The 11959-nt window shown below is 45.0% G+C and overlaps 1 protein-coding gene across 1 annotated transcript in view; it reads left to right on the forward strand.

Moving 5' to 3' along the window:
* Positions 1 to 2456: 2456 nt before the first annotated feature.
* Positions 2457 to 11959, forward strand: part of rab10 (RAB10, member RAS oncogene family) — a 32671-nt gene continuing 23168 nt past the window's right edge. The window contains exon 1 of the mRNA XM_017714726.2: positions 2457 to 3160. Coding sequence (XP_017570215.1) covers positions 3034 to 3160 — 127 coding nt within the window. The 5' untranslated portion in view covers positions 2457 to 3033. The remainder of the gene's footprint in view (positions 3161 to 11959) is intronic.

Genomic DNA, 11959 nt, shown 5'->3' on the forward strand with positions numbered 1-11959 from the left:
TACTGAATGCAGTCCAGCAGTGATGTTGACCTCCCCAACATGGCGGCGCCATTGACGTGCCTGACTGGACCCAACGCGGCATCTAGGATCACAACTCTTCGCTGAAAAAGTCGCTATAAAACTAATACAAGGTTAAATGCGCACTGATGTCTGGCACCAGCTCAAACTATGGACTGTCTTTTACAAGCTTTTATTGTCCATGTTTAATCTAGGATTCACCAAAAAGTGTGAATCACCGTTAGCTTACTGCTAACATGCTACTAGAATCCCATAGGGGCGCTAGCAGAAATTAGCATGAAGCTTTTTCTCCTTGGTTTTGAGAGAGTTTAGACATTTATGGCCTGGACCGAAGGCCTAGTCACAGATATTTAGGGAATTTTGTCCCTTCAGTTTTGCAGCAGAACTATGAGGCTAATGCAGTAAGTAGTAAGTAATGCAAAATCTTTTCTGGGTGACTTAAAGTCCAGGAGCCTCATGGCAAACTGTCTTGGTCTTGAGTTTTATTTATTTATTTATTTTGCTGAAGTTCATTTCTACTGGTTTTGTGGGATTAAGGGCCGAAAAACATGCGTTTTGATTCCATTTGAATCTCAATTTATCCATCAGAATTAAACAGGCTGCTTTGCTACTGTCCCTTTAAGACCGATATATGTAAATGTCCTGCTTTCTGATTGGCTGCCCTGTATTATTCCTCATTCAAAAAGCAGTGGGGACAGGAATAACCCTTAAACTTTACTGTAAATGGGCAGAGCTTACGTGCCGTGACATGAATGGACAGATACATGTAAATGTGTTGGTTTTGTGACATCACAAAACCCGTGACTTCAACCTGGGCCGTTTATTTGCAGCTTGGCTTCCATACGTGGATGTTGGAAACTTTAACAATGTTTACATTCTGCATCAAACTCCCATAAAACGAGGAAAAAACTGGTTTGCGTTGTTTTCCACGGCACAGGGCCTTTAAAGAGGAAGAGTCTATGCCTGGAGATGATTTCCTAGTTCTGGCTTTGGGACAGAACGTTTAAGGGCACACCCAAATTGCACTGCTGACATCATCTGATTTGACTCAACAGCTGTATCCGGCAGTTTAAGCCGAGCCATGGCAGTGTTTCCCAACCGCAGTCTCGAACAGTTTCACGTTTTCACACTTTGTCCCATTCAGCTCTTTCACGACTGACCTGCAGTGAAAGCAGGGAAACCTCAGGAGTGAGCGGCTGGAGAGCTGAGCTGAACCCAACCCTGAAACCGTCCACAACAAGGGGCGCACCAGAGTACACAGCCCTTACGGTGACATGGCCTTCATGTTTTAATAAGGTGTGGCTGCATATTACTATGTTGAGGCCACAAGTTTATTTTCTCTTCATTTACGGCCTCAATATATGAACTAGTTGAATATAATGACTTATGGTCTCAATATATTAATGTGTGGCCTCAATATAGTAATATGTGGCCTTAATATAGTAATTAGTAGCCTCTATATTTTAATTTGTGGCATCAATATAATAATTTATGGCTTCGATTTACTAATGTGTGGCCTCTATATAGCAAGTTGTGGCTTCAATATAGTCATTTTAACCTCTATATTTTAATTTGTGGCCTGAATATAATAAATTATGGCCACAATATATTAATGTATGGCCTTGATATAGTAATTTGTGGCCTCAATATAGCAACTTGTGGCCTTAATATAATAATCTGTGGCTTCAATATATTAATGTGTGGACTTAATATGGTAATAAGCGGGCACAATATATTAATTAGTGGCCTCAGTGTATTAACGTGTGGCCTCAAAAAAGTAATTTACAACCTCTATATTTTAGTTTGCAGCCTGAATATAATAAATTATGGCCACAATATATTAATGTTTGGCCTTGGTATAGTAATTTGTAGCCTCAATATAGCAACTTGTGACCTCCATATTTCAATTTGTGGCCTCAACATAATAAATGATGGCCACAAGATATTAACCTGTGGCCTCAACATAGCAATTTATGGCTTTGATATAGTAATTTATCGCCTCTGTATTTTAATTTGTAGCCTCAGCATAGTAATTAGTGGCCTATGTATATTAATGTGTGGCCTCAATATAGTAATTCGCGGCCTCAAAATAGTAATTCGCGGCCGGAATACAGCAATTTTTGGACACGTCTTATTAAAAAAACATTCACCGTGTCACTTCAGGGGCTCCGTACCACAGAGACCTCACTGCCTCGGTGAAATGATCTGCCAGCTGTATTTAGACGGCGTAACTGAAGGGGGCAAATGACTCGCACCCAGTAACATTTGCCCCTTCAAAACCTCGAGCGTCGCCAGCGAACGCCCGCATGCCTTTTTTGACGGGAGGCTCTCTGTCCAATCAGCAATGGAGCAGGATTTGACAGACGGCCGTTTCGACCAATCGAAAGGGAGAGGGCCGCAGCACTGGCGGGGAGGGGGGGCGTGGCCTCGGATCTAGGGTGTCGCCTTTGGTGGCTCCATTCGAAGGCGACGGCGGTCGGCTTCGTTTCGAAACCAGGGACGAATAACGGAGAAACGGCGGCGCAGATCCGGCAATCCAGCGTCGTGTCCAGGCTCTCGGGGACTGTTCAATCCGCACGGACGGCTGGGATGACGCGGCGTGCCGGGAATCTGGAAATAGCTCGGTGTTAGTTTGGAAGAAAAGAGTAAAGTCGGGTTTTTGAGGGAGCCATTTTGTCCCTGTGACTGTGTGGGAGAAAGAAAGAGTGAGTTGGGGGGCAGTTAGGGGCACGAACGGGTCCAGAAAACACCCTCTCGAGAACGGTAACCTTAACTTGACGGACTCACCGGGAAGCCAGTCTGCTGAGGAGGAAAAGTCAAGCGGCTCTCGTCGTTAACGGGTTAGCGAACAGTTAACCTAACGGTCCGGTACGGAAAGCTAGCCTAGCCTAGCTTAGCATAGCCTAGCCTAGCCTAGCCTAGCCTGGAAAACACCGAGATTCGCGGCCGCTTCGCCTCCCGGCGCTCGTCCTTCCCCGCCTGCGTTACTCTCACCAGTCTTTCCGAAAGCCAACGATGGCGAAGAAGACGTACGACCTGCTCTTTAAGCTTCTCCTGATCGGAGACTCCGGTGTGGGGAAGACCTGCGTGCTGTTCCGCTTCTCAGACGACGCCTTCAACACCACCTTCATCTCCACCATAGGTGAGGAAAAACGTTCATCTTCGACCGGCTCCTCTTCTCCCCGCCCGCCCGCTCACACACACCGAGAGCCCGCGTGTGTCAGAAAGCGGTTCTGCTGGGAGTTGAGCTCACTAAACCGCCCTTATCTGCACCGAGCTGAAGCTAACCTAGTTAGCTTCCTTTCCGAATTTTCCGTTCCACCTTAAATGGTGCAGCACTTGCGTTCTAGTGCCCGGCGCCAGGATGGAAATGCTGCGCCGTTTAAGGTGGAACGGAGAACTGGAATAGGAAGCCGACTTGAGCTTGAGCTCCAGCTCGTCCGCCGTGGGGAAGATAAACAGCGAAATCATTGAGGCCCGGTTTCTGTAAGTTTGGTAGCCAGCCGGCTAAGCTAACTAACGCCCTGGTGCCAGTTCGCTAAACCGCCTCCTGAGCGCTTACGGCCGGGATACGTTTCTAGAGGTGCTGGTCCAGGTTCCTCCAGAACAGCCTTGCTTCGCAGTTTAACGCTCTTGAGTTATGAGACGTGTGTGGAAGCTCGTCTTCATCACTCGAAAAAAAAACACAGCCATTTAGTAAGTCATGATAACGAGAGAGCTTTCCATAATTATGGTTTAGTATCTCATAATTATGACTTAGTATGCCTTAATTAATGATTTGCTATGTCAGGATTATGGCTTTGCATCTCGTAATTATGATTATCTCGTAATAATGACTTAGTATCTCATTTGCTATGTCAGACTTATCTCATAATTATGACTTTGTATCTCATAATTATGACTTAGTAGCTCATAATTTGCTATGTCAGAATTGTCTCATAATTACGACTTTGCATCTCATAATTATGACTTTGTATCACAATTATGACTATCTCGTAATTATGACGTAGTATCTCATAATTTGCTATGTCAGAATTGTCTCATAATTGACTTTACATCACATAGTTATGACTTTGCATGTCATAATTATGACTTTGTATCTCATAATTATGACTTAGTAGCTCATAATTTGCTATGTCAGAATTGTCTCATAATTATGACTTTGCATGTCATAATTATGACTTTGTATCACAATTATGACTATCTCGTAATTATGACGTAGTATCTCATAATTTGCTATGTCAGAATTGTATCTCATAATTATGACTTACTTTCTTGTAATTGTGATTTCGCATCTCATAATAGACTCGGTCTCATCGTTATGACTTACTATCTTATAGTTATGATTTAGCCTCTAGTAGTTATGACTGTCATGATTTTGACTTATTATAATTATCACCTGGCATCCCACAACAAAGACCTGCTTTCTCGTAATCATGACTTAGCATCTCATAATTACGACCTGGCATCTCATAGTTGTGACTCACTTTCTCAGTAATGGCCTATTATTTCATAATTATGGTTTAGCATCTCAAAAATATGACTTACTTCCTCATAATTATGACTCGTTTTCTCACCATTATGACTTAGCACCTCGTAATTATGACTTACTTCCTCATAGTTTTTTTTCTTAATTTTTATTAGAAACCAAGTTGTTATTGTTACATGTTAAATCGTAGTTTTGAGATGCCATTTCGTAATTATGAGATAGTAAGTCATAATTATGAGATAGTAAGTCATAATTATGGAGCGCATCCTCGTTTGTATTAGTTGACGAATGGCTCGTGAGTTAGTGGTCCTAGTGAGCCTCCTGGAGTAAAGTTCCCTGTGTGCTGCAGGTTTTAGTCTGACGCACTTGGTTTGAATCTTTCTTACTTCAGACCCTTTCAGGGGGCTGGAGTGAGGGTGTTACAGCAGTGTGTGTGCAGTATGGGGTCTGTAGGCACCAGTGGGAAACACTGGGTTGCTCAGTCTGCTAACTGACAGCTGCCTCTTCTTGCCTAAATGACCTCAGACCAGGTTAAAGAAGAGTTTAGGAACCCAGCCTGACCGTCTGGACGTCAGTTGGAGCTGTGCTGACTGAGCATTTCATTGCTTACTGACTGGTTAAAGTAATGCCAAGACTGGCCTGGACCCAGCGGTAAATTTCATTATGACAATATTTACGTTTACGGCGTTTGGCAGACGCTCTTATCCAGAGCGACTTACAGTTTGATTATTTTTACACAGGTAAGGCGAAGGTGGTGTTTGGAGTCTTGCCCAAGGACTCTTATTGGTATAGTGTAAGGTGTTTACCCAGGTGGGGTTGCCTACAGCCCCAGCCTACAGCCACTACACTATAACCACTGCTGCACCGTACGAACCACCACTATGCCATAAAGAACCACCACTGCACCATACCAAGGACCACCAACCACCACTGCACCATACCAACGACCACCAACCATCACTGCACCATACCAACCACCACTGCACTGTACGAACCACCACTAACCACCACTGCACCATACCAACCACCACTGCACCGTACGAACCACCACTAACCACCACTGCACCATACCAACCACCACTGCACCGTACGAACCACCACTAACCACCACTGCACCATACCAACCACCACTGCACCGTACGAACCACCACTAACCACCACTGCACCATACCAACCACCACTAACCACCCACTACGCCATACCAACCACCACTAACCACCACTGCACCGTACGAACCACCACTAACCACCACTGCACCATACCAACCACCACTAACCACCACAGCACCGTACAAACCACCACTAACCACCCACTGCACCATACCAACCACCACTAACCACCACTGCACCATACCAACCACCACTAACCACCACAGCACCGTACGAACCACCACTAACCACCCACTGCACCATACCAACCACCACTAACCACCACAGCACCGTACGAACCACCACTAACCACCCACTGCACCATACCAACCACCACTAACCACCCACTACGCCATACCAACCACCACTAACCACCACTGCACCATACCAACCACCACTAACCACCCACTGCACCATACCAACCACCACTAACCACCCACTACGCCATACCAACCACCACTAACCACCACTGCACCATACCAACCACCACTAACCACCCACTACGCCATACCAACCACCACTAACCACCACTACGCTATACCAACCACCACTAACCACCCACTGCGCCATACCAACCACCACTAACCACCCACTGCGCCATACCAACCACCCACTACGCCATACCAACCACCCACTACGCCATACCAACCACCCACTACGCCATACCAACCACCACTAACCACCCACTACGCTATACCAACCACCACCAACCACCCACTGTGCCATACCAACCACCACTAACCACCCACTGCGCCATACCAACCACCACTAACCACCCACTGCGCCATACCAACCACCCACTACGCCATATCAACCACCACTAACTATTACTACGCCATACCAACCACCATGTACCACCACTATGCCATACCAGCCACCACTAACCACTATGCCATACCAGCCACCCGCTACGCCATACCGACCACCACTATGCCATACCGACCACACCAACCACCACTACGCTATACCAACCATCACTAACTACCACTACGCCATACCAGCCACCGTGTTTCTCTGGGATACTGTGGTGATGTTGAAACTGGGACTGTCTGGTGTAGCTTTACAGTAAGCACAACATTTGTTTGTATCGGGTTACAAATGCTGTGAAATGAATAAAATGCAAACATTTTAGCACCGAGACCTTCTGTGGCCTAATCGTTCTGCTCTGCTGAAGTGCAGTAAGTCCAGAAATCCAATATCAGTCAGATCTGAGCAGCTGGTTGGTACAGATAACTTGGTGCCAAAGCCAATGTGCTTCTGAAACCGTGCATCTCTAATATTTCCCAGATGCGTTATAGAATTAGACGACTTTTAAAGGGGAATCCCACCAGCTTTTGAAATGTTGTGTCCAAATCTTTAAGATGCAAGTGAAGTCTTCCACCGTGGTTTGGTGCGAGAAACGTAGTCAGAACCGTTCGCAGAGGTGGTGGTAGGAACCAGACGTCCACCTCTATACTTTCACACTTTCGGCAAGGTGTTGGAAACGTTCCTCAGAGATTCTGGTTGGTCATTTGAGTTCCTGTTGCCTTTCTATCATCTGGAACCAGTCTGCCCATTCTCCTCTGACCTCTCACATCAACAAGGCATTTTCGTCCACATGCACAATGGTGCATTTTAGAGAAAATTAGACTCCCGATTTCTTTACTGTGGTGGTGATGGGAACCAGGGGTCGCCATGTCTACGGTACAAATATAGCCAAGTTATTTACTCCGCCAAGCCATCCGTGAACCTCCACGTGTCTTCTGCAGTGTTGATCGTGCCAAGATGACGGAAATTCTGTTTGCTCTGGTAACTATTTTGCCTTACAACACCCTGCATGTACCGCTCCACTACAAATGGATCAACGTCATAGGCCAACGTTTTAGGCCAAAACCAATATGTATGTCGTAAAACGGTGTTTCAGGCATGAGGTATTGTGTTCATAACAATTTCGGGGCCATCAAACTCTACCGATGTCTGGTTCCCATCACCACCACTGTGGGCAGCTCTGCCTATGAGTTTCTCTAGAGCAGAGCGTTTCACACCCAACCACTCTGATTGACTTCGGTTGCATCCTCAGCGTGGAATTGTGTGAAAAATGGGTGGAGTTGCCGTTTATCAGCTGAACCTGTGAAACCCAGTTATAGATGATGATAAACTCCGATAACCGCTCCAGTGACCCACTGCCTTTAATTACGCTCCCAAGTGCGTTTTCCGAAGGGAGCATGCTTTCTGACTTGTCCTGGGAGCTTCTTGGCATGTCGGCGCGTTTCCCTCAGGTGCACCAGTGTTTGTTGACATGGATTTGGAGTTGGCTGGTGTGTCATCGCGATTGGAGAGAGGTCTGTTGTTCGTTCAGGCTGGTTACTGTTTTCACAGACAGGTTAAAGCCCGTAATGGTGTGTATCAGATGCACCTGAACCACCTACGTTGTTGTACGATTGAGGAGTTGAAAAGGTTGCGAGTTGATGGTGTTCGAGGCTGAAACTGTTGCAATGGCTGGTAGATCGAGCGAGCAGCTGAGTTGTCCAGGCCCGCTCCGGCAGGACCCCTCGTCGCTGGGGTGGGACCCTCATGGGTCCATCTCAGTACCTTCAGTCGGGGAACATAACTGAACCATAATCCACTGAGATGATCTGTTCTAAGCTGGACTGACTCCACACACCCCGCCTCGCCTCGCCTCCAGGCTTTTACTCTACTGCTCTGTTTTAAAACATTCGGTTATGAAAAGGAACAAATACCAACTTTTCACCTGGAGGAACTGATTTAAGCTCCACAATCAGACCTTAGAACCACTGTAGAACCTTTGAGGGAACATTTACACTGTTCGTACCTTCATGAATGAATATGGACCTGCCCAGAACCTTCATTTCTAGCAGTGTCGGTTGGGCTTTACAGAACCTGCTACATATTTGTCATTTTAATATACAGTATTTGTCATATTTAATGCACAATTAAAGGGGAAGTTCACCACTTTAAAGAAAATTATTCTATGTATTCTAAGTAATTCTGTGTTTCGCTGTGTGCTTCACTACAGTCCCCATCATGCACTGCAGCGCAACCTGCTTCGACTCTCACCCCACAGGAGTCTATGCGGCAGTTCCACACCAACTATATCACCAAAATACATTTGAACCAACTTAAATACTTAAGTATAAGTAAATAGTATAAGTAAATACTTAAAGTACTTACAGCAGTGAATGGATGCCAGGTGTCTATGGCCAGTTAGGGTTACAGCAGAACATTAACCTCTTCAGCTCCTCGGGACCACCGGTGGTTCCAAACCGCTCTTCGTCATGTTCTCCATAACGTTCATATTCCATAAGCTCCATTCAGAAGCTGGGCGTCGTGTGAGGCTGTAGCTCTTCTCTCTAGTCTAATAGACGGTGACGTCATTTTAAACCCTTATAATAAAAGAAGCTGAACTTTGTTTTTCTACTGAAAGTCGACCCGTTTTTCCCCAAATCTGGGCTCTAAACTATAAACAGACGGCGTCTCTTCAGTGATCTGCTCTGGAAACATCACTTTTAGAAAATAACACAAAGAGCGCCGGAGATTTTTGGCTTTCAGCAGTGAATTATAAGCATGTAGTGATGTGTGGAGATCATAAAACACACGATCTGTTCATTTGAGGGGCTTTTACACAAAATAATAAATAAATAAATAAAAAATGCCTTTTTCACGCAGTTACTGAATAATTTGTCTTACGATTTGGGCGTGTGAATTCAGATGGACACGAGCATAAGAGGTTAATTAAAACATGAAATAAATACATTTTCTCTGGCGCAAAGATTTGATGAGATGTCTTTAACGTGGCGGTTTTACTGGTTGAGTTTGACACCCTTAGTTTGGAGTAATTCAGTGGTTAGAAGTGAGAAACTTGCCGACTCGGATGTCTTTACAGCGGTGTTGATGGGAACCAGGGGCTGCACTGTTTACAACACAAATGTAGACCTTTAATTTGCTATCTAGAACCACCGGTGAACCCACACGAGTCTCTGGACTGTTTGACATCGTCGGGGTTGATTATGATAACGGTAGAAATGACGGTGTGAATGTTTTCTTTAAGGACATTTGGTCGAAATGTTCTCCGAACTGTCAAAACGATGCGTCAGGCTGCAGATTTGGAACCGTTTCAAGATCTGTTCTGAAACATCTGCATGATGTAACCTGAGCATTCAACTCCTCAGACGTCTGGTTCCCATCACCACCACTGTGAGCTTGGAACAGGGTGTTTCACACCGAACCGCTCTGATGTCGTCTCGACCATTTAGACGTTTTAAAGTGGGAGAAATACAGAGATTAATTTTTTTAATGTCTGATTTTAAATAAGCGCTCATAATTTCTCACATTACTTTTGAGCCTCATCATCTGTCTGAAGCATTTTGAGCTTTTATTATTATTATTATTATTATTGTTGTATTTTTTTAATAAAATTGGAAGTAAATTTTATTTTATTTTATTATTATTTTTTTTTGCATTGAATGATTTTAGCTGATATTAATAGACACCGGAACACATTTGTGGGCAGAACATTGATGGATCAGTTCCACTGATTGGCGTCTCGACAGGCTGAGCCAGAGTGTTTCCCGTGAGACGCTGGAGGCGAAGAGAAGACGGATGCCTGATGTTGGGCTCCGTCTAAGATAGTCAGGGATCCGTCAGTGATTTCCCACAGAGGCTCCTCACGTTTACTTGGGTTCTCTGGGTTATTTCATTGGTCAGGGTTTCTGCTTCAGTCTGTCTTGATCACTGAAAACCGAGGACTGTCCCGTGGAATTAGCCCCTCGTTCTCCTCGCTTTGGCTGAAGTTAACTGAGAAATCCTGGATTGCGAAATTCCTTCCAGGTTCAGTCCATCTGCTAATCATCAGGCCGTTCATGGCTTGAAGATGAGACGTGTCAAAAGGCCCTTGTCGTACATTTTTCTCATGTTTTCTTTTTCCTCTCTGAGGTCCACTAATGACGTTTGTGCGGTTTTGTGCACCAAAAACAGTCATAAACCATTTTACGTGATGTTTTCCAGCCTGTGTTTATGGCCTGGAATTAGACCAGCCGTTTCGTTACTGTGACTTTAAAACTGATGCATGCAAATGAGCTCTGTTTCGATTGGCTGCTCTGTATTGGGCCTCGTTTAAAAAGCAGACCAGCCCAAGTGGGCGAGGCTAAATTGCTATGGGCCTAATAAGCAGATGTAAATATAAACTGGACTGAACGGACTGAGAAGTGAGGTGTGTTTACATACAGCAATGTTTAAATACAGCACAGGTTTTTTTTATTTCAGGAAAAGTGAGGAATTCCCTTTCTGGGCTCATTAAGGCAAGGAAAACAAACCGATCCCAGAACTGGAGTTAATGAATTGCACACGACTGTCCTCTTACTCTGTAGTTGAGTAGGTAAGGCATGTGTGGAGCCTCTGCTTCTTCAGTTTATGAGGCTAAAAAAATGATATTGTCACCTTAAGGCTGAGTTACGAGGGGTAGTGGATGAAATCTTGTCCTACGAAATACATTTACAGCATTTAGCAGAAATAGGACCAAAAAAAGTGTGTGTATACATACATACATACATACATACATACATACATATACATACATATATATATATATATATAATTCGTTAACAGGCTACTAGTGCTGCTTGAATTTTCCTGTTCCACCTTAAACGGTGCAGTAGTTACGTTCTGGTGCTTCAGGCCTCAGACCTGCTGGACTATTTAAGGTGGACCGGGAAAGTGAGCTGGCTAGATACAGAGACGTTGACGTACTATTATCAATTTTTTTAAAGCTTATGAAGAAAATGACCATAATATACAGACACGACAGATATTTAACTAATAAACCGTTTATTAATCCCACAAACGGGGAAATTTCACCTCCACCGTTAACCCATCCGTGAAGCGAAACACCACATACACACTAGTGGACACACACACACACTAGGGGGCAGTGAGCACACTTGCCCGAAGCGGTGGGCAGCCCTATCGGTAGCCCCAACACTTCGCCCCACCCCTCTGTCTCAGCAAGAATTGGGACACCCCACCACCCCACCTGTAGACGTGAACGCGCAAACCAGGGGGCTACGGCGAAGTGGTAGGGGCGAGGGGCGAATTGGGATTGGGCCCGAGGTTTGCCGTTAACTGGAACGTGGTGGAAATGAAGGATTCCGGGTTGCATTTCAACAGGACGCTCCCACCCCAACCAGAGGTCAGTAAGAGGTCAGTCTCTGTATTGTGGCTGAGGGCCATGAAACTCGGCTGTTTGTAGAGACTGTCTGAAATGGGGCTGAAGGATCTCATCATATGGAAGCAATAGTTTTATAGTTTA

This window comes from Pygocentrus nattereri, chromosome 4 (assembly GCF_015220715.1).
Source record: "Pygocentrus nattereri isolate fPygNat1 chromosome 4, fPygNat1.pri, whole genome shotgun sequence".
Taxonomy (NCBI): domain Eukaryota; kingdom Metazoa; phylum Chordata; class Actinopteri; order Characiformes; family Serrasalmidae; genus Pygocentrus; species Pygocentrus nattereri.